This window comes from Myotis yumanensis, unplaced genomic scaffold, assembly GCF_028538775.1.
Source record: "Myotis yumanensis isolate MYYU_CA2020_CCGP unplaced genomic scaffold, mMyoYum1.0.hap1 SCAF_3, whole genome shotgun sequence".
In the NCBI taxonomy this organism is placed as follows: domain Eukaryota; kingdom Metazoa; phylum Chordata; class Mammalia; order Chiroptera; family Vespertilionidae; genus Myotis; species Myotis yumanensis.
The window spans coordinates 15,091,827-15,115,348 of record NW_027223754.1 but is presented as its reverse complement, the minus strand read 5'-3'; the positions used below and the strand labels follow the sequence as shown (position 1 = coordinate 15,115,348).

At 47.3% G+C, this 23,522-nt stretch overlaps 1 protein-coding gene across 9 annotated transcripts in view; it reads right to left on the bottom strand.

Moving 5' to 3' along the window:
- The window catches only part of DLC1 (DLC1 Rho GTPase activating protein), a 368,479-nt gene that overhangs the window by 5,058 nt on the left and 339,899 nt on the right, over positions 1-23,522 (bottom strand). For 4 of the 9 annotated variants that reach the window (XM_070408301.1, XM_070408304.1, XM_070408306.1 and 1 more), the window contains 9 exons: positions 22,432-22,513; positions 13,140-13,203; positions 9,442-10,874; positions 8,842-9,018; positions 5,625-5,784; positions 5,307-5,505; positions 3,223-3,436; positions 1,268-1,382; positions 297-515 (listed from right to left, as the gene is read on the bottom strand). In XM_070408301.1, the coding sequence (XP_070264402.1) occupies positions 297-515; positions 1,268-1,382; positions 3,223-3,436; positions 5,307-5,505; positions 5,625-5,784; positions 8,842-9,018; positions 9,442-10,874; positions 13,140-13,203; positions 22,432-22,513 (2,663 nt within the window). Of the gene's footprint in view, positions 1-296; positions 516-1,267; positions 1,383-3,222; positions 3,437-5,306; positions 5,506-5,624; positions 5,785-8,841; positions 9,019-9,441; positions 10,875-13,139; positions 13,204-22,431; positions 22,516-22,641; positions 22,678-23,522 lie in introns of those variants that run through there. The other 5 variants (XM_070408300.1, XM_070408303.1, XM_070408305.1 and 2 more) reach the window with 3 other exon arrangements.

The window sequence follows — 23,522 nt, the reverse complement described above, 5'->3', positions numbered from 1 at the left end:
GTTCTACAAGGCCTAAGCCCAACACCACCAGTTAAACACTCCAGGGCACTCTGGTGTGATTCTGTGGAAGCAGGGTTGCATTGGCTGTTTGATTCCTCTGACAAGTATTCCTCACCCGGCTGGTTTCTGCTCTTACCTGGGGATCTGAATCCCTTGGCCGCCCAGCTCTGCAGGAGAGGGAATGAGTGCCAGATCCCCACGCAGAGATGTATGTGTGGGTAACAGGGTCTCGTCTCTAAGGAACCCAAGCCCTGACCCCTGGAACTCAACTGGTGGACGACAGAGGGATGACCTACCTTCTTATAGGACAGCTCGGCCTGCTCAGACGTGGAGTAGCTGACCCAGCCTTTGAACTTCTCTTTGACCTCTTTAAACAGGCTGTCCACGCAGTCCTGCAGGAAGTGCTGGTAGTCAGCGGACTCATCGGCACAGAGGCGTCCCAAAGCTTCCAGAGTGAGAGGCTTCAGCTCTTGCTCGGTGTAGGAATTGCGACATCGGCTCATTTCCTCAGGAACCTGTGAGGAACACGAGACCAAAAGGAGGTTGGGAGATGCCCTGGCCGGTTTGGCTCAGTGGACAGAGCCTCGGCCTGTGGACTGAGGGGTTCCGGGTTTGATTCCAGTCAAGGGCACATGCCCAGGTTGTGGGCTTGATCCCCAGTAGGGGGCGTGTAGAAGGCAGCCAATAATTGATTCTCTCTCATTATTGATGTTTCTCTCTCTCTCCCCCTCTTCCTTCCTCTCTGAAATTAATAAAAATATATTAAAAAAAAAAAAAAGGAGGTTGATCCGCCTGTGCACACTCTCGTTGCCCAGCAGTGAAGGGACAGGGCAGAAACAAGGCTGGGTCCTCAAGGTGGTGCAGGCAGTCCAATCCCTGTTCCCAACAGCTGGAGGATGTCCCCGCCCACCTCACGCGGTATCACGAGGCCACGGATACCTTATTCTAGTGTAAGGTACCTGAGAAGTCACGTAGCAGGTAAGTGACTGAAACAGGGCTTACGTGGATGAAGGCACATGTCTCAGATACAGTACTTACTGCATGTAGTTTGTTGCTATCTAGGGGGTATGGAGGTGGGCATTTCATTAAGCATACTAACTCTACTTAGCTTATGTTATAATACAGATAGTAAGGCACTGTTGGGTTCTGTATATACTCTCCAGCTGCGGAAGGGATCTTTTGGTGAGATGTGACCAAGTATTGCACCTACGATTTCGTCCCTACCCACGTTATCCTTAACCAACAACAAGATCCCCCAAATCCTTACCTGGAAAAGCTTCTTGCACTCAGCAATCATATGGGCCAGCCCTTGCGTGGCAGCGAGGTTTTCATTCAAATCTTTCTGATCTGGTTTGCCCAAACTCTGTTTTCTTTGCATCACCCTAGGCAGAAGAAACAGGAGGGGAAAGATTCAAATATTCACATATTTTTAAATCAATGTGTACGTTGAGGAAACCCAAAGGAGAGAAATTAACAGCTCACTGGAGCCTACCTGTCACTAAAGGGTTCAAGAGAACTTTATTATTTTTAAAAATTTATCTTTATTGTTCAAATTATTACAGATGTTCTCTTTTTTCCCCACTGACCCCTTCTGGCTGCACCTGCCTCCTTTCTCTTCACCCCCCACCCCCCACCCCAGGCCTTCACCACACTATTACCTGTGTCCATGGGTTATGCATATATGCATAGAAGTTCTTTGGTTAATCTCTCTTCCCACCCACCCCGCCCAAGGGAGCTTTACTTTGGTCACTAGAATTTTTCAGTTTTATCAACACACACACACACACACACACACACACACACACAACATGAAAGAGACTGTTTTCAATGCTATCTAGGCTCTTTAAAGCCAGCACATTAAGTAGGTTCCTATTTACATAGGGGAGCTTGTAGGTCTCTGGATGTGTGCTGGGGAGGGAGAGAGGCAGCTAAGAAGGGTGTGGGTGGGAGGTGCCGGACACTGGGGTAACGTCCCTATTCTTCTCAGTCTAGATAAACAGGACCCCTCCTGAAGGTGAGGGGAAATCCATTGTTTCCTAAAGGGTTTGCTTTAATCTTATCTGATCTCTCTCTGCTGCCCATCTCTGTTCTCTATCCCATTAAAGCTGGAACGCTAGAGGGGCGGGGTGTGGGCTGGAGGGGGTCAATGGTGGGAAAAAGGGCGACATATGTAATACTTTCAACAATAAAGATTAAAAAAAAAAAAAGCTGGAACGCTAGTCAACAGCCAGAAGTAATTCAAGGATCTTCAAGCACTGCCTGGCTTGCAGAAGCAAAGCTACTTCAGCGAGCACAAGGCCCTCGCTTCTAGCTCAGAAATGTCTGTGGCCGTCCCCCAGAGCTGAAGGAACGGGATCAGTGGGATGGATCTGGCCCAGGGAAGGCCAGTTAGTGACTGTCCCCCCCCCCACCCCCCCCATGAGGCCTTTATGAGAAATATTCTCAGAAGTCAGACGCTCCAACTGGCGCTGCACTTCTTCGTTTCAGGCACGGGCCAGCAACTCCCTCAGCTGGCCCTCCCTGCAGCCTCACTTTCCTCTGACGTGAAATGGATATCAACGTTATCATCCTCACCTCCTGCGATTGTTCTGCGGGTCAACTGAGAATTTTATGAATGTCAAGGGTGCAGTCTCGTGACTGGGACGGAGTAAGTGCTGAGCAAACATCAGCCTTTGTTACTTTCTAGATTCTCCGGCTTCTTCTACAGCCGCTCCACTCCCACCTCTCAGACATCGAAGGAGAAACTCCGCAAATCATGGGCTTGACCTTAACTTGCAGGCTCCACCTTACGCTCAGTTCTCTTAGATCTGCCTACTTCCTTTCAATTGCCGGCCCAGGCCAGGAGCTGGGCTCCCCTGGCCCCGTGGGTGCCAAGGCAGGGCTCACCCCCCACCCAGATGTTTAGGTCAGTAAATCTGTGACTCTCTGCTGGCAGAGCATGATGACAATGTCACAGAGGGCTGGGGGGCGGCGGGGGGGGGGGGGACGGGCGGGACACTGGGCGAACACTCCCATGCTGAAGCATGAATCCGACTCTCTCTCCCCTATAACTAGAGTGCCCAGGCAGTCACACGCCCAGGGCTAAGAAGACAGGAGGGTCACATGGGCTGTGATGGGAAAAGATCCAACTCCTATTTGCTTGACTTAGGTATGAATCCCAGGAGAACAGGGGGACAACCCCCGAAGGAGAGCGTGACGCATGCGCCCCTCCGAGGCCCCTACCTTGGAGAAGAATTCTCTCTCTTCAGGGTATTGAGGTGGAAGAGCGAAGGCGCCAGGCACACGGCCAGGTTGGTGGGGGTCATCTGGTTCTCCTTCACAGCTGCCGTGACGTCACTCAGGAAGTAGAGGAGCGTCTGCAGCACCTCCCGGTTCTCGTCCGGCAGCAGCATAATGGCGGCCTTGATGGCCTGGAGGCGCTGGTCCTTGGGCACATCTGCACAACACCAGCATTTTCCCCATCAGCTCAGTGATTTTCCACGTACATCGCAAGGAAATGTCCCAAAGCAAACACATCGGCATCAAAGGCCTCAGCCAGCCTTGAACAAGCACTTGCCGAGAGTGTACTCGAGGTTAATATGGAAGAAATTAGGGCTGCACCAGCGTCACTACCCTCAAGTATTTCCTGCCAGTGGAGGAGGTGAGATATTTTAAACACCCACAATGCCAACAGACTCCTAAGCCCACCTCCGAGTTCAGCTCCCGACGAGGCCTGTTTGTTCAGTTTACAGAACACTTTTTCTTTCTAAGTACTTCTTAGAAATCCCTAATTTACCATTCTCAATTTCTGAAAATAAGATGTGCTGATACTTTCGTTCAGCGTCAGTAAAACATCGTATCTAAGGTATGTGTCCCAGGGTAAGAACTGAGGTTTCTTAGTCTTTCCTATAAAATGTTCGGTATCTCCGGGGACTCTCACACTTTTGACTGAGCTGCTCATTCCTGAAGTGGGAAAGGGAAGCTGCTCAAATATTCAGTCAATTTAAACGACAGACATATCCGACCAGCGATTTCCTTCAGCTTTAGAAAGCCTACTGAGAGGCTGTTATAAAAACACACGCTTGAGAACGAGGCCCATAAACTAATACACATGTAGAAAATGCTGGACCCAACCTTCAGGTCTCCTTTTCCAGGCAAATCTTTCTTTTAAAAAGGCATGTGGTGGAAAAACCAAGTCACTCAAACGCAGCGCCATAGGACACACTGATTAAACAGCTCCATGGTTACAATACATAACAAATACCTTGGTGGGGAAAATGTGACCTGTGTTTTCATAAAATCTGAAAGGATGAAACAAATAATGAAATAATCCAGACCAGCTCCATTTCTCATAAAATAGAGTCCAATGCGCCAGCTAAAGATGATGGGAACACGAAGAGAAGCTGCTTTCAAATTACATCGCTTTGCTACGACACTGAGCCAAGAAAAACACAAAGCTGTAAAAGCTATAATCCCGATCTTCATCATTAATTTAGATAACTGTTTGCTTTAAGCTTTACTTAAAAGTGAGAGGGGCATGGGTATTGTTTTCCCAAGTATTTCTGGCAGAAGCCGAGAAGAAGAACAGAAAAAGATTATTTATGCATTGAACATCAAGATAAAACACACAGACACCTGTGAAATTTTAAACACAACAGGTCCTGCTGGAGGGATGGGAAGCAACTGAAATTTCCATACAGAAGGTGGAGAGAGAGAGAGAGATCTTGGTACCTGCCTTTTTAAGCTTCTTAGATAACCCTGTTCTAGAAACTAATGAAAGACTGAGCTCTGGGATCAGAAGGTAAAAATGGACAATTGCTTCAGCAATGAGAGAATGATGACAAGGGAAACTTATTTTTTGCATTCCGTAGGTCTACAGAAACCCGCTCCACAAACGAGGAGGCAAGGAAGAAATTGATGACATGTATTTCCAAGAGGCCATCCGGTGGGTCCAAAAGGACGACATCAAAGGAAGCCAGGGGTGCCCGGATGGTGTAGCTCAGCCGCTGAGCATCAAACCAGGAACCGAGAGGCCACCAGTTCGATTCTGGGTCAGGGCACATGCCCGCGTTGCAGGCTCGATCCCCTACGGGGGCGTGTGTAGGAGGCAGCTGATCAATGATTCTCTCTCATCACTGATGTTTCTATCTCCCTCTCCCTCTTCTCTCCCTCTAAAAAAAAAAATAAAATATTTTTTAAAAATTCAGAGAATGCATAAAAAAATCTGGACTTATGGTTTCTCTTTTTTAAAAAACAGGAAGCTAGAGGTTTCAGTTGCTTCCATTTCTCCACACCTCCAACAGGGTTAAGATCCAAGAACAACTTACATTGGTAGATCTGCAGGAAGGTTTCTGAGAGTTTGTTCGTCATTAGTGGCTCCGGAAGATCTCGAAAATACTGCTTCAACATGTCGGCCACGTCATAAGCAGACTGCCCCTCGTAGTTGACACAATCGATGGCACTTTCATTCATCTGGCGCAGGGCCTGGATCCGGGATTTAACACCCGATTTTCTGAAGAGCCCAACCTGTTGGAAGAAAACCATTATGTGTCGAGATGAAAGCAACATCTTCACTACAGAACTCGAAAGAGGAGCATGCACCTGAGCTCCCAGGGTCACGGGGGACCTGCAGCTGCGGCGCTCACCTGATCCAAACAATGGTTGCGAAGGTAGCGCATGGCCTGCTGAATGCTCTGGGGCAGGGGCTGACCCGAGCGCTGCACGTTGACGGTCAGAGGGACGCCAAACACATTCCGGTCCTTGTAGTCTGGAACCTTGATCCTTTTCATGAACTTGGGCACAGCCCTATTTAAAGAACATTGGTGGGGAGGTGAGATGTTTACTTGTCTGCCTACTCTCGTCCATCTCCGCAGGTAAACCCTGTGGGCCCTAGAGTGGTGCCATGAAGGTGGCTATTTAAATGTAAATGAAATAAAATTAGAAAATCAGGTCCTCAGTTGTACTAGCCACATTTCAAGCACTCACTAGCCCTTTGTGGCCAGCAGCGACCCTACTGGACTGTGCAAATTTAGAACATTTCCGCCATCCCAGACACTTCCACTGGAGGTGCTGTTGGAGGTCTCCCAGGAGTAGGGGCTGTGAGGCCAGTCACCCTCCTCAGCTGGGGAGTCTCCTTCCACTGGGAACCCTGAGAATCGGGTCTATATTATTGTTTTTAATTCTTTTTTTTTTTTTTTTTTTTTAGAGAGAGGGAGGGAGAGAGATTTATTGTTCCACTTATTTATACATTCATTGGCTGATTCTTGTATGTGCCCTGACTGGGGATCGAATCCGTAATCTTGGTATATTGGGACAATGCGCTAACCAATGGAGCTACCTGGCCAGGGGCGCACTGACATCTTTCAGAGAACTGACGGGCTCCCTTAGAAAATGGTGGCACAGTTAAAAACAGAAGCAGAAGACACCGTGCAAGACACTAGTTAGGTGCCTCCTGACAGAGTTTGAAAAACAAGTTCCCCTTTGTTGTGACAATGGACAAGAATAATTTCTAAGTGCCTGATGAGAACCAAAGTGTTTAGGGTAAAAAGGGTCGGCCCAGCTGGTGTGGCTCAGTGGTTGAGCGTCGACCCATGAACCAGGAGGTCTCGGTTCGATTCCGTCAGGGCACATGCCCAAGTGGCTCGATCCCCTGTGTGGGGCGTGCGGGAGGCAGCCGATCAATGATTCTCTCTCATCATCGATGTTTCTATCTCTTTCTCCCCCTCTTTCTTCGTCTCTGAAATCAATTAAATAAAATAAAAAGAAAGAAAAAAGAAGGATCAGGTAAGGCTGTATGACAGAAATAGCAAATACACGATGCTGGCCAAACACAGGGGCACCAACTCCAGAGCTCAACAAGGGGGCCACGCTAATGACCTGACGTCAAAAAACCACTGTCCAGCTGCTGAGCTGGAGGACATCACATCTTCAGGTGCCTAAGGAAGATGGAAAAGAACAAGGAGGGTTTTGTGGCCTCGTCCCCGCTCCCTGGAGTCCTGAAAGCAGGTCCGCCCCACAGTATCTGCAACAGCAGGAAACCAATGTCATGCCTTTAACGCTGTCGAGCTCTACAAACGACCTCTGTGAACGAGACAAGAAAGGGCCAGGACTAACAGGAAAAGAATTTTGTGTCGAATTTCTCCCTGCTCCGTGGATCCCACAATGCGAGGCTTTTACATTTGGTCTTGACTCACTGGAAAAACTGACCAGAACTCCAAGAAGTGTTATGGACTTTCAGATTCTTGAGGGTTTGGTGGGAAGGGGGTGGCCAACTCCGAAGCGAGAATGTGAAATATGCAGTTTTAAATAGCCAGCGGGGAAATATGACTCTCCGCCCCGAGGAACAGGGCAGGAGACGCGCGGCCTCGACTTCTGGGTGCTTACCAACAGCCACAACAGGGCCCTGTTTATAGCCGCAGGGGAGGCAAAGCCGAGACGCAGGGCCAAATTTGTATTTCCATACAGTTAAGTATACGGTATCACGGCTAGGAGCGTGCATAATACTGGCTTTGTCGGGGGCCCGAAGCCGGGCAGCGGAATGTGCAGGGAACACATTACGCTCTCCGCCGAGAATCTGAAGCATGTGGGGATAAACCGGTCAATACTTATTTCTGTCATTCAGAACAAACAACTCCTGTATTTAGCAAGGCTCCCATAATAACAGCCTTTGAACAGGAGGAGCTTTGATGCCGAAGTTAAACTCACTACAAGTCCTGGGAGGGGGAGCCGGTTACGCTGCTCCTCGGACTCGCGGGCAACTCCGCCTCGCGACAGCCCTCTCACTGAGACGGGCTGCTGCTGGCTTTCAGCAAAAACAGTAGTTGTGCAATTGGATAGCAAACACGCAGATTAGGGAGAACACTTACGAATACCCAGCTGACACTGTGGAATGCGCTGGGATGTCAATCTAGGGACATGTCTCTGTTTTGCACGGAGAGTAAAAAAATTAAGATGTAGGTATTAGGTCATATCCATGTCCCATCTGGCCCAACTGTTATATACATGAGGGGCAATATTTTCACACGTAATTACGGATAGTTCAGGTGATAAATTTTATCTTCACATATATTTTACTCTGTAATATTTTAGATTTATGAATCACCATGTGAGAGTATTTGTTGGAAAAGACAGAAAATCTTTAGCACAGGCAGATTTTTGAGTGATGCTGTGAACAGTCACATCAAAAATGCTTTCTAGAAGCATACAATAGGTTATAAAGCCAAGCAGTGTACCTCAAGCATTTTAAAGTCAGTCTCACAGCAACATCTAAACTGCATTTTTCCGCTGGGCCTGTGTGGGTCAGTGGTTAAGCATCGACCCATGAATAGGAGGTCACGGTTCGATTCCCAGACAGGGCACACGCCCAGGTTGCAGGCTCGATTCCCACTTGGGGGTGGGCAAGAGGCAGCTGATCAGTGATTCTCTCTCATCATTGATGTTTCTATCTTTCTCCTTTCCCCTTCCTCTCTGAAATCAATAAAAATATTTTTAAACTACATTTTCCCTTCCTTGTTTCCAAAATGTGATCAGATACTGTACATATATTTACCTACGATGGGTTACTCCCACCTCTGGGAAGGAGGGGGCCTGCACAATTCGATGGAGGGGAGATGTATTCTCACCCCATCAACTGGCAATCTGTCACCAGGAGAGCTGAAAACTCAACCAACCAACCCTGCTGGCAAGTCCCTAAAGCTTACGTAGCATCAAGTGTGGCCGCAACAAGGCAGAGAGTGACTGCATTAGGACGGTTGGCTAAAGATATTAAAGGGATAGGACTGTCATATACTCAGTGTCCGGACAGTCTCAGGAGCCGAGTGAAACATCTTCAGTCGCGGTTCCCGGAGCAGTTTAAACTCTTACCAGCTGAAACCATGCTTGTTGGAAGGCGTGTACTTCTCCAGCAGGGCCGTCAGCTTCAGGAGCGAGTACTTCTGCAGCAGGTTCATTTGGGCCACAGACTGGCAGTTAATCTGCAGTGACACTGAGTTTAAGCTCGGCCGGTGAGAGCTCTGGAAACTGTGCCACCTCAGCCGGTGCCTGCGAGAGAAGAGCAGGGAGTCAGGGAGTCCTAGCGCTTTCAGAGGCAGACACCGATCAGCAGCGGGCTGCTCACCGGCTTCGAGTCCGGGCAACTGAGAGGACTCAACTTCGAAAATAGGATAGAACCTACCATCTTAACCCTTTTGAAGTGTACGGCTCAGGGGCCTTCAATACCTTCACATTGCTGTACCACCATCACCACCCTCCATCCGCAGAACCTACACTTCATCTTCCCCAACTGCAAGTCCACAGCCGTTAGACAATATCCATTCTTTCGGGGATGTTGGCATTTCCTGGTCTGCCTCTTTCTTAGGCTACGAATGCCAGGCTTACATTACCCCATTTCCCCTACACAGCAAGCAGAAGCAGACCCTCTCTGCCTCCCCGTCCCCAGCCGGGAGACGGAACCAAAGCTCTTACCTGTTGGACCTTGTCAGCGAGGCTCCAACCCCAGAATCCCTCCGCTCTGGGATGTCAGAGGGCTCTTCGGGCTCATTCAGCGAGTTGCCCGTGCTGTCCAGGTCGCTGGGCGTGGCCCGGTCGTGGTCCACATCCAGGTGTATCTGTTTGGGAGAGGACGGGCACGGAGAGACCGAGTCCAGGGCCGAGTCCGAGTCTCCCTCGTCCGAGAACTTCTCCGACCACTGGTTGACGATCCTCTGCATCCCATTCACGTGGTAGAGGATGTCGTCCAGCTCGGGGAAGATGTCCTCGTTCTCCAGGTCCGCCAGGTCCCCCGAGCTGGAGTAGAGGATGGAGCCCGGCACGTTGTCGTAGATGCTCAGGCGGCTGCTCATGGAACTGGAGGAGTTGCGTCTCTTCAGCTCCTTGGGGCTGTCGCTGCTGTTCTCCCTCCTCAGGCTGATGTGGCCGGGGCCGTGGAAGCTGCCCGTCCTCCAGTTCACGGAGCTGCTGTTCCCCGAGGGAGAGAAGTTGCCGTTGGAGAGGGCCTTGGGGAAAGTGCCGGGCTTGTGGTCCTCGGGGATGTAGAACACCGTGTCCTCGGGGTACCTCTCGCGGTTCCTGAAGTTCTGTTCCACCACGTTGTTGAACGTGGACTGGCTGAAGGGGTCGAAGCCCTCCAGGTACATGCCCACCCGCTTGTTGCAGGCGCTGAGGCTCCGGGTCCGGGTGACGGGGCTGGGCGTGCTGACGGCGCTGCTGGTCTCGGACTGGCTGCTGCTGCTGCTGGTCTGCGTGGAGTTGGAGACGCTCCTCTTTCGTACCAGGGGGACGTTGATGTGGTTGCCGTTGAGCGCGGAGATCTCCACGCAGTTCAGCTGCTTGAGCTTGGCCTCGTCCATGCCTTCCTGCAGGACGGGCCCGCTGATGATCAGCCCCAGCTTGGAGGGCGCCTTGTGCTTGCCGTGCTGGGAGCCCTTGAGCTTCAGGCTCTCCATGCGCTTCAGCAGGCTGCGCGTCTTGGACTTGGCGGTCTTCTCGTGGCCCTTCATGCTGAAGCTGAAGCTGGACAGCTCCTTGGGGGAGGGCAGGCTGCAGAAAGAGTCGTCCTTATTGCCGCCGGCCAAGTGGCCGGCGGAGGAGCAGACACTGAGGACCGAGTTAGTCCGGGGTGTGGCCGCGTCCCCGCCGTGGGGCACATGGGCCGGGAGGCTGCTGGTGCTGCTGAGGCTGCGGACGGAAGCCACCTCCTGGCGCTCGCTCAAGTCCGTCAGCATGCTCTCGTGGCTCGGGGCGCTCTTCAGGTGGGGATCCTCTGGGGACCCCGGGACCGTGTCCTGCTTTGGGGAAAAGACATCAAACTCTTCCAGCCGGGACCACCTCTTGCTGTCTCTCTGGAAAGTCCACTTGCCACTGATGGCACAAGGCTCATCCTCGTCCGAATCCTCACTCTGAAAAGACAGAATGAAGAAGCCATTGGTCCCTGGACAGGAAAACCACAGGGAGCTGGACATGTGCTGAGGTTCAGGAGTCCGGGAGGCTACTTATAACAGACCATCAGGGTTGACACCACCCCCCCACCCCCGGCCCCTGATATCTTTATATTATTATTTTTTTAAAATAACAACTATGAAAGTAAAGAATGTCACAGAAAAAAGCCGGACCAAGTGTTTGAAACGAAATAAAGAGTCATTTGCCCAGCTGGTGTGGCTTAGTGGTTGAGCGGCGACCCAGGGGGTCATGGTTCGATTCCTGGACAGGGCACGTGCGGGGATTGTGGGCTCGATCCCCAGTGTGGGGCGTGCAGGAGGCAGCCGATCAATGAATCTCTCTCATCACTGATGTTTCTATTTCTCTCCCTTTCCCTTCCTCTCTGAAATCAGTAAAAATATAATTTAAAAAAGAGAGAAATAAATCATTTTATGGAAACTGGGGGCTATCGGCTGTTCTTTCACTGCTCACAGGAACCTTCTGAGGTCTGCGGAAATCCCAAGCATGCGAAATATTTCGAGCTGGAGTCAGCAGCTGGTGGGACTCCCTCTGCTCCGCCTTCAGTGTTGCCGTCTGTTGATAGTGTGTGTTTATATTCCCTTTTGTAAGCAAAAAGGTGGTTTTCAACACTAAGAAGAGTGGTGACTGAAGTCTCCAGCCACCCTACACGGTCACAGCTCTCCCAACAGACTAACAGAGACACCAGGCAAGGGAAGCCACTGCATTTCCGCTTCAGTCCGATCCGGTTCACTCTTAACCTGGTCTTTTCCATTCCCTCCCCCGTCAGACAGCGGGGCTGGAGCTAATGCCAAAAGTGTCCTGTGAAGTTTCAACCTCAGACCCGCTCCGGGCCATTTAACAGGCTTCCCAAATACCCAGGCCTGGCCATACGCAACCTTCACAAACGCTAAGCAGCATCTTTGCTGATTATGCTGGACTTACAGGGACTCGGGGTTGTGCTGTAACCCCAGCTGCTGTATCGGAGCCTTTCAGGAGAAATGTCAAAGGCACGTATGATTCATTCTGATGCCTATCTTATGCCACGTGACTCACGTTTCACAGACAATGAGTCAAGAGCATTAAATGCAGACTTGTTGGCTCTTCTCCATGGCTCAGTGGATACCGAAGTTCCAGTCCGTTTGTTGAGAAGGTTTAGCTCCCGCAGGAAGGCAACTTGTTGCAGGTCAGGGCCTCCAGGGTAATTAAAATGCGCGCTCTGAACAGTCAGAAGTATGTTCTTTGACCAAACTTATTCCTGTTTACTCTAATTTGTGACACTCACTCCCAGTACTACGCCCACTTCTTCTCCTAAGATCTCATAAAAGGGCCTCACATTTCAGACCCAGAAGAAAATACCATGGGACTCAGTTATGCGCTACCATTTGACCAGAATGTGTGGGATTTCCTGCCCTCCCTTCTCCCCCGATTCCTTTCCTCCCTCCAACACTCTTAACATTCTTCACTAGCCCACAACCCAGCCTTCACGCAAACCTCCGCAGCTTCGAAACATACTGTTATATATGGGAGCTAGCTGTAATTTCTATAGGGAGCAATGCGGTCTTCCAGATGCCTTCAGCCCCATCCCTTTAATATGGAGTAGGCACTGAGTTAATGAGGCAAAATAGGTGATTTTTTCAGATCAAAAACAATAGGAAAACTCATAGAGATACAAAGAAGAGACTTGGCTGCCAGAGGTGGGGGGTTGGGTGAACTGGGTGAAGGGGGTTAAAAGGTACAAATTTCCAGTTAGAAATAAGTAAGTCCGGAGGATGTAATGTACAGCACAATATCGTACTGCAGATTTGAAAGTTGCTAAGAGAGTAGATCTTAAAGTTCTCATCACAAGAAAAAAAAAAGGCAACTGTGTGTGGTGATCGATGTTTAACTAGACTTATTGGGGGGAATCACTTTGTAATACATACAAATACCCAATTATTATACTGTGCGCCTGAAATTAATATAGTGCTATACGTAAATTACATCTCAATTTAAAAATACATCAGGAAAAACACAATGTATTGGCTGCCTACAGCTAGTGGTCTAAATCACATAATGCTACAGGCTTCAGTACACTCGACTGGTTTATAATATTAAAAATGTCCATGTTTTGGAGAACGAGGAAGTAAGAATTTATACACAAAACCAATTACAAAACACATAATCGAGTTTCCAGTCTGCCCTGCCCCCTACTTCTTCCTGTCCTATTATACAATTTAGATACTCACTCTCTTCCGATGAGGACTGATTTCCAGTTTCATCACCGCACATTTGTTTAAAGTATTCAGACGCCTACAGAGCAAAGAAATAATGTTAGCAAAGACAGGACACCACTGGTGGGTGGATAAATTCTTTTTTCTCCCAGTTGACATGTTTAATGAGATTCTTTGAATCGTAACTCTCAATGACTCCTCCCCTGAGCCACGGGGCGGCTCCACCCAGTAAATGCCTGTGATGTCTCCTTTCATAGGAACAGTCACAGAAACAAGAAACCAAGAGAGTTGTTGGTAAACGCTATGTAGTATCTCAAGTAAAAATTCACGTACAAAAATAAAACCATCTCTAACCAATCATCATCTTAGGCATCCTGTTTAAAATCCAGCGAGTTCTTATACCAGAAGGAAATCCAAGCCCTCTTTAATGCCCTATTCTTTTTACAACTTCCTGTTTTAGTATCTATACTAATAAAAGGGTAATATGCTAATTAGACCAGACATCTTCCAGACATCCATCTGGACATCCTTCCAGACAAAGCAATGGTGGTGGGGGCTGAGGCAGAGGAGGTTAGGGGTGATCAGGCAGGCAGGGGAGCAGTTAGGGGCATCAGGCAGGCAGGCAGGTGAGCGGTTTGGAGCCAGCGGTCCCAGATTGCAAGAGTGATGTCTGACTGCCGGATTGGGCCTAAGCTGGCATTTGGACATCCCCCAAAGGGTCCTGGATTGGAGAGGGTGCAGGCCAGGCTGAGGGACACCCCCCCACCGCCCCCGCCTGTGCATGAATTTCATGCACCGGGCCTCTAGTAGTATAATGTTTGGTATAGTTACAGCAGTGGTGCAAATGATTATTTAAAAATTCCTATACTAAAGCTTCAAGGATCAGAATCTTTCAGAGTCCATTGCTTGTAGACTTAAAATGTTCTTGAGAGTGATGATGATTCTCTCTCAAGTATAAAGTTTGGTAACGGCTAAAAGTGATAATCATGGAACTACTCATTTTTTTTTAAATATATTTTATTGATTTTTTACAGAGAGGAAGGGAGAGAGATAGAGAGTTAGAAACATCGATGAGAGAGAAACATCGATCAGCTGCCTCCTGCACATCTCCTACCGGGGATGTGCCCGCAACCCAGGTACATGCCCTTGACCGGAATCGAACCTGGGACCCACCAGTCCGCAGGCCGACGCTCTATCCACTGAGCCAAACCGGTTTTGGCGGAACTACTCATTTTTTTTAGCACTTGGATCAGATCCTGCTTCCAAACAGGAGCCATATTGTAGCTGAATAGTTTTTTTACCCCTGCCAAACAGTAATGTTAAACTTAGGTATATAACTTAGCTTCATTGGGAATGAAATAGTTAAAGAAAAAACCCCTCACTGGCAAATAATGAAATAGCTGCAGAAAGAAACCCTTTGCACACACAGGAATAAATGATATGCAAAACCCATCAGGCCCTAATTCTTTCTAGAATCTTCCAGGCGGTCACCACTTAGTCTTCCTCGAATGAACCTTCTGCAGTGTTGCACCATCAGTCTTCCCATTTTGCTCCAACTGCAATTCTTTCGTTTTCATAGGATACCAGCATTTAACGCACACAGATTCCAACTGACCATGAGGCCTCTTCCAGGCTTTACGTTTCTAGTCCTGCTCTTGCAACTTGTTTAACAGTTTTGACACACAGGAGAAGAGATAGTGTTTTTGCCTGCTGATAAGACTGCCTTTGATTTCACAGGTTATGTGGTAGCCTGTTTAGAGAATAAACAAAGATAACCCATCGCACCTATGTTCAGGGAAATTCTCTCGGTTGACGGGAAGGGAATGAAAATAAGCAGCTAAGGAGAAGTCCTAGGATTTTTCAAATGAGTGCATGTAAGGTCCCCCTCTGGGGGGCATCAGTACTCAGAGAACTTGTACCCAAAGTGTTTTAGTTCTCAAATGTTTTCAAGACTTAAAAAGATTCCAGACTGGTTACAGTCAGTCGTAGGCCTGGGTTTCATTAATCACACCTGTAACCAAATATCCACTTGACTTCATTTGGGCTTTACTGGTTGAGTGGTGTTTATAACCAGGTTTACTGGGCATGGAGGCCTATGGGGGTGTCAGAGAGGCTGACTTCACAGACTCTAGATCGGAGTCAAACAAAAAAGACCCAGGAGGCCAGTTTTATAAGGTCAATATTATCTTTTTCTGTTGGTAGTGCCGAACTAACGGCCTCTCGATTTGGAAGCCCAGAAGTTATTCCCTGGGTTTTGGGGGGATTCACTGTCCCCTAGGACCTTCAAAGAATGCCCACTGGTGGGACCTTACCCACTTAGAGACAACAGTTCCAGCTAGACCAGCTGTGGGCTCAGTCTGAGTCGGGCACTATGCCTGCACCTCATATGTACTGTCCTCACCTTGGTCCTCACCACAACCCTACGGTATACATATGATTATTGAGCTTCACTTTATAGATGAGGAAATGGGGGCTTCGCTCACAAATCTTGTCCAAGGCCACAGGACTAGAACATGGTGGCCCTGGCACTTCAAAACGGTATCTCCTTCTTCTTTTTAAAATATATTTTTATTGATTTTAGAGAAAGAGGAAGGGAGAGAGAGATAGAGCCCGCAACCCAGGCATATGCCCTGACCGAGAACAGAACTGTGACCTCCTGGTTCATAGTCTGACGCTCAACTGCTGAGCCACGCCTGCCGGGCAAAACCAGTATCTTCTTCATCCCTTTTTTGTTGTAGTTAGTCCTCACCCGAGGATATTTTTCCATTGATTTTTTATTTATTTATTTTTACAGAGAGAGTGGGAGAGAGGGAGATAGACAGGGAGAGAGAGGAACATCAATGTGAGAGAGACAGAACCAAGATGGCGGCATAGGTAAACACCGGAGTTTGCTGCCTCGAACAACCACTTCAAAAATACAACTAAAAGACGGAACGGACATCACCCAGAACCACAGGAAGGCTGGCTGAGGAGAGATTCTACAACTAGAAGTAAAGAGAAATCCATACCCAGACTCAGAGGAGGCGCAGTGCTGAAGTGAAATACTAAGGTTCAGAGTGCATGTGGAGTGGGCCGGCGGCAGAGGGCGAGGTTGCTGTTTTCAATCGGGAGGAAGTTTCAGACTCTGAGCTCCAGATCCGGGCGAGTCTCTAGGGACCCAGACTCAAACGGGAGAAGCGGGAAGGCAGCTTTCTCTCCGAGGCTCGCAGCGGTTGCAGAGCCGCTGGGGACAGAACTGAGAGCAGCCATAACTGCTCCCTTCGCCCGCTCTGTAGATCCCCTGGGGACCTGCCCCACCCAAGCCCTGCACAGAGGCATTTGCCGGATAGCCTCAGGCAAAGGCTAGATTAGCACCGCCCTAGAGATTAGCACAGAAGTTCTCCCACTGCAGACACAGATGACTCTCATAGCCAGTTAGCCTGGAAGTCAATTCACCCCTAGTATTGCCAACAACAATTAAGGCTTAACTACAACAAGACTGCGCACAAAGACCACAAGGGGGTGCACCAAGAAAGCATAAAAAATGAGGAGACAAAAAAAAAATGACAGAAATGGAGGATATAGAGCTAAAAAACGCACTTTTGAGGGCTTTCAATAATTTGCTAGAAACTGCCGATAAACTTGATGAGAGCCTCAAGAAATCTAATGAGACCCTCGATCTTGTGATAAAGAACCAACTAGAAATTAAGCATTCACTGACTGAAATAAAGAATATTATACAGACACCCAACAGCAGACCAGAGGAGTGCAAGAATCAAGTCAAAGATTTGAAATGCGAAGAAGCAAAAAACACCCAACCGGAAAAGCAAAATGAAAAAAGAATCCGAAAATACGGAGATAGTGTAAGGAGCCTCTGGGACAGTTTCAAACGCACCAACACCAGAATTATAGGGGTACTAGAAGATGAGAGACAGCAAGATATTGAAAACCTATTTGAAGAAATAATGACAGAAAACTTCCCCCACCTGGTGAAAGAAATGGACTTACAGGTCCAAGAAGTGCAGAGAACCCCAAACAAAAGGAATCCAAAGAGGACCACACCAAGACACACCATAATTAAAATGCCAAGAGCAAAAGACAAAGAGAGAATCTTAAAAGCAGCAAGAGAAAGAGACTAAATTAGCTACAAGGGAACACCCATACAACTGTCAGCTGATTTCTCAACAGAAACTTTGCAGGCCAGAAGGGAATGGCAAGAAATATTCAAAGTGCTGAATACCAAGAACCTACAACCAAGATTACTTTATCCAGCAAAGCTATCATTCAGAATTGAAGGTCAGATAAAGAGCTTCACAGATAAGGAAAAGCTAAAGGAGTTCATCACCACTAAACCAGTATTATATGAAATGCTGAAAGGTATCCTTTAAGAAGAGGAAGAAGAAGAAAAAGGTAAAGATACAAATTATGAACAACAAACATGCATCTATCAACAAGTGAATCTAAGAATCAAGTGAATAAATAATCTGATATACAGAATGAACTGGTGATTAAAATGAATCAGGGACATAGAAAGGGAATGGACTGACTATTCTTGGGGGGGATAGGGGGAGTGGGAGATGCAGGAAGAGACTAGACAAATATCGTGCACCTATGGATGAGGACAGTGGGTGGGGAGTGAGGGCGGAGGGTGGGGTGGGAACTGGAAGGAGGGGAGTTATGGGGGGGAAAAAAGAGGAACAAATGTAATCTGAACAATAAAGTTTTAATTAAAAAAAAACATAAAAAAATGTGAGAGAGACACATCAATTGGTTACCTTCCACATGTGCCCTGATTAGAGCCCAGGATTGAGCCTGCGACCGAGATACATGCCCTTGACCAGAATTGAATCAGGACCCTTCAGTCTGTGGGCTGCGATTCTATCCACTGAGCAAACTGGCTAGGGCTTCATTCCTTTCCAAAACAAATGCTGATTGTGATAATATATGGGAGCAGCTACTATCTTAAGTATGATTCCTCAAATGAGTGGGTGAACAATGGTATTGCACCATCTGTCCAGAAACTGGTTGTTCCCACCCCGGGGCCCTCACAGGGCTCAGCTCCACAGGAATGTGTCAGTCTTATCTGCTGGGCAGCTTGCCCCCTGATCTGAGGGGGAGGGAGCTCGTTTGGGCCAGCACAGGTTCCAGAGCTTTGCTCAGGGAGCTTCAAGCACCTGATAAAAGCAGAGCAGGCGGGCTTCTGGGCCTCTTACTCAGAAAGAAAACAGGGACAAGTACAAGAGAAGAGTGAGGAAAGAAGAAACAACTTTCCAAGACCAGACAAATAAAGATCGTTTTCCAATTCTTAAAGATAAGTGCAATTACTAAAGGGAATTAGTGCAATTACTTGAAAAAAATCACTCGCTACCCTCTTAATAAACCAGAAAAGTAGCAAAGTGCAAACCTACTATATGGCAAGCTGCTTTATGTAGCTTAGGCATGTCAAGGGCTGTTTCCCAACTAAGTGCAGACTGAAGATGATGGTATGAATATCTATTTTTTTTTAATTTAATTTTATTATTACTAGAGGTCCAGTGCATGAAATTCGTGCACGGATAGGGTCCCTAGGCCTGGCTGGCAATTAGGGCCAATCTGTGAGGTGATCGCCCCCCCCCCCCCCCCCCCCCTTGGCCAGCCTGGAGGCAGCTCTTGTGTTGAGCGTCTGTCCCCCTGGTGGTCAGTGTGCGTCATAGTGACCAGTCGTTCTGCTGTTTGGTCGATTTGCATATTAGGCTTTTATTACATATGATTATATATGATTTTTAATCCTCACCCAAGGGTATTTTTCCACTGATTTTTAGAGAGTGGGAGAGGGAAAGACGGAGAGAAATATCCATGTGAGAGAAACACATGGATTGGTTGCCTCCTGCGCAACCCTGACCAGGGCCAAGGCCAGGGAGAAGCCTGCAACTATAGTACATGCCCTTGACCAGAATCAAACCCAGGACCCTTCGGTCCACAGGCCGATGCTCTATCCACTGAGCCAAACTGGCCAGGGCTGAATATCTACTTTTTAAAAAAATATATCTTTATTGATTTCAGAGAGGAAGGGAAAGGGAGAGAAATAGAAACATCAGTGATGAGAGAGAATCATTGGCTGGCTGCCTCCTGCATGCCTCCTTCTGGGGATGGAGCCCGCAATCTGGGCACGTACCCTTGACCAGAATTGAATCCGAGACCCTTCAGTCTGCAGGCTGAGGCTCTATCCACTGAGCCAAACCTTCTAGAGTTTAATATTTTATTAAAGCAAAACTTTAACTGAGTTTCTGCAACGATATTAACATCTGCATTTAAAATCAACTACTCGAAGCCCTGGCCAGTGTGGCTCAGTTGGTGGGAGCATCATCCCACGTACCAAAAGGTTGTGGGTTTGATTCCTGGTAGGGCATATACCTAGGTTGAGGGTTCAATCCTGAGCCTGGTCAGGGTGTGTGTGGGAGGTAAGTGATCCATGTTTCTCTCTACTGCTTTCCCCCATCTCTCTAAAAAAAAAAAAAAAAAAATCAATGAACATGTTGTCCTCGGGTGAGAATAAAAAAATAAAATAAACTACTCAAACGATTTCAACAAGGTAAAATTTCACACCGCACTACAGATTCGTGCTTGCTGGCCCTGCGTTCCAAGGACTGAGAAGTATATGGAAGATGCTAATAGCAGATGAGATGAAAATAACACAATCAGCAAAACTAGCGTCTCCAGCTCCTCTGCCGACAGCTCTGAACCTGCGGCGCATTTCACAGGAAGATGTGTAAACCCCCCTGCGTGGCTCCCACCTTTCCTTCTGACATGTTTGTTTAGGCTTCTTGAAGGAGAGTCATTTTCCGTGAAAGTCTACTTATGTGAACATGTGAGCAACAGCCCTTGGGTTTTCCATTACAAACAAGTGGATGGCTGTTACTGTGAATTCTGAGGATTGTTTTTTTGAAAGAAAACCCAAGCTCCAGCCTTTCCCCATGTGCTCCCATCTGGCGTCAGATTTAAAGCACTCTGACAGCCAGTGTGGCCTGCATTCCCTTCCCGCGTGTAACCTGGGAGATGTTATTCTGTCCAAAGCCAGGCAGGACACGCTGCAGAGTCCAAACACAGATCAAGGCCCAGTTGTTTAGGCTTTTCACAAAATATCTAGGAGCACACATCTTTCCCTTGAAGGGGGGCAGCTTCTCAAAAGGTGAGGAGGCCAGTGGAAATGATAAAGTACAAAGGATGCTCTTCCCCGCAGAGCAGGGAAACAAAATTTCACATTGCTATTAAAAAAAAAAAAGTATTCAAGAACCTAATCATGACCCTTGGGCTGTAAGGCTGCAGGGATATATTGTGTTGTTGTTGATCCTCACCCAAGGATATTTTTCCCATTGACTTTTGGAGGCAGTGGAAGGGAGGGGGAGAGACACACAGAGAGAAGCATCAATGTAAGAGAGACACATTGATTGGTTGTCTCCCACACCCCAACTGGGACGGAGGGGATCAAGCCTGAAACCGAGGTATGTGCCCTTGACTAGAATAGAAACTGGGATCTTTCAGTCCATAGGTCACTCTAACCACTGGATGAAACCGGCTAGGGCTGCAGTGATATATATATATATATATATATATATATATGTAAAATATATTTTTATTGATTTCAGAGAGGAAGAGGAAGAGAGAAATTGAAACATCAATGATGAGTATCACTGATCGGCTGCCTCCTGCATGCCCCACACTGGTGATGGAGCCCACAACCTGGGCATGTGCCCTGACCAGGAATCGAACCGTGACCTCCTGGTTGATAGGTCAATGCTCAACCACTGAGCTAAGCCGGCCAGGCAGCAGTGATATTTTTATGACCCAGGAATTCTTGAGCTGCTGCTGCTGCTGTTCAGGGGCCCACTCACTAAGTGGCTTAAAACATATGAAATGGATGATGTGATGCAATGCATAAATATTTCCTAGGACACATCATATGAGTGGCCTCATTTCTGTGTTATCGCCAATGATGAATTGAAAATAAATTAATTCTGCCGCACGCTAAGCATGAAAACATCTGAAGAATGTCTGCAGTAGTTTCTATTCCAGATGCTGCCTCCCTCCCTCCCTCCTCACCTGCCCGGGTTCTTCATTCCAGAGCACACAGCTCGAACGTTGCACACTCAGTGCGGGGCTTGGACCTCGGGTTCTTTCAGAGCAGTCATTTGATTGGGTTTGAAAAGTGACAGTGTCTCTGTGGTCAATAGGGCTTTCATTTTTTCTTTCTTTCTTAAACCATGGGAACTAGTCTATTCCATCTACCATTCTAAACATCTTCCCTATCTTTCTCTTAAAACCACTGCTTAAGTTAGCTGCTTCGGAAAACACTGTATCACCTAAGAAAGGAAAAAAATAATACTTTCTCAGAAATACCACTGCTTTCTTTGCCGACAAAGAGGAAATAAATATTGGATGCCATTCTATCTTAATGTTTTTCCAAGTTAAAACAAATACTGACATTGAGAGAACATTTATTTTAATTTTACAGTCAAGTCAGCATGTGAATTTTGTTTAGGTATCATTTCCACCCCCTCAGAATCCAGCCTTTATGGCTGATAGGTTTTGAGAAAAATGACAAAGCAGGAATTACTTAAAATGAATGAAATGTCACCAAGTGTGGAAGGCTCATTGGTGTCCATCATTGTCTGCTGTATGTTTTATTGCTTGCGCTTCGATACCACCCAGCCCGAAGACCCACCAGCACAACACAACGAATAAGGATGCCTGACTCTTAGTCACATTTCACATCAGTGCTCATCTGCTGCCTGTCCACGTGGGTTCAAGGCTGGGTTATTTTCCAGCCTTATTTAATCCTATTGTTACTAGTTTGTACCTGGAAAAGTGGAACTGGTTAGGGGAGGCTTTCCTGGAATTCAAGCATTGATCCTCATGACTCTAGTATGGAGAACTCCCCCCTCCCCATTTACTCCTCTGAACGTGTTATTTCCATCTAGTACAACAGCAGCTCTGACCTGGTTGGGGTACCCGGTTGGGCGGTGCAGTCAATCACATTGCCTTTTTAAAAATCCTCAACTTTCTGAACCATTTGAAGTTACTGTTTGAGCAATCATATGGTGTCGAAATATGGAACAAAACTATTTGAGTACCTCTTAGGGCAGTGCTATTTTAATGGCAATACTAAATAATAGAATTTGACTTATTTTAATTAAAAGGCCTATGATTTATAATGAAGTGAATCACTATACCCATTTGCTAATCAAAGACCTGACCTAATCAGTTAGAACAAAAGCAAACAAAACCATCTTGTATTGATAAGCACACGATTCTTTAAAAAAAAAAAAATGCTCAAAGCATTTCCATTTACCTGCATAGAGCCTCAATGGCATCTCTGTCCAAAAAGTCATGCTCTCTCTTGACCAAGGAAATATCAATAGGGAACAGGAGATCTGAAAAGACAAATACAGAGAAAAATATAAACAAATACGTTTATTGAGCACCCTAGGTTCATACAAAACTAGCCCAGTTTAGCAAGGTGTGGGGGAGGGAACCCTCGAAAGTACTTTTGAATACCTACTGTCTGCAGAGCAAACACCTCCTTCCCTGTCAAGTGCTGTGGGAGAAGAAAGCAACTTCAGACAATTCTGTATCGGTAGCCTCAGGGAGCTTAGGACCTAAAGTGGTTTGGAGACTCAGGCATCAAAGATAAGTGAGTGGCTCACAAACACTCTTCCCACCTTTAAACACATCAGCAGGCTAGAGGGCCACGCCATAAATTATAACTTAAGCTGGAATGAATGCTCTGAGAAGGATGCTCCCTTTTAATGTGGCCGGGCTTTTTTGGTGGTGTTGTTGTTTTTCCATGTGTCTCTCTGTTCACATTGGACCAGGGAAGAGGTCATGGAAAATTGGGCCAAAGAAAGATGTAGCCAGAACGGGTTTGGCTCAGTGGATAGAGCGTCGGCCTGCGGACTCAAGGGTCCCAGGTTCAATTCCGGTCAAGGGCATGTACCTTAGTTGCGGGCACATCCCCAGTGGGGGGCGTGCAGGAGGCAGCTGATCAATGTTTCTCTCTCATTGATGTTTCTGTCTCTCTATCTCTCTCCCTTCCTCTCTGTAAAAAATCAATAAAAAATATTAAAAAAAAAATAAAGATGTAGAGAACAATGAATGGCAAGTGTGGTCAACCAAATCTAACCATTTGCAGGACATCCAAAGCTCAAGAGAATTCAGGATATGCTATTTTTCAACACATACTAGCACTTCCATATGGCTTTTGAGGACTTTGTAGACCTCTTCCTATAACAGAAGGCCAGCTATAGAGCCGCTGTAGACCAACAGAACCCTGAGTCCCTTCCTCTGTGGAAGAGTTCAGTACTCGGAGGACATGGAGGAGTTCTAGCAGAACCGAGAAGCAGAAAGGGAGAAACAGTCCACCCAATGAAAAAGTCACTCTTC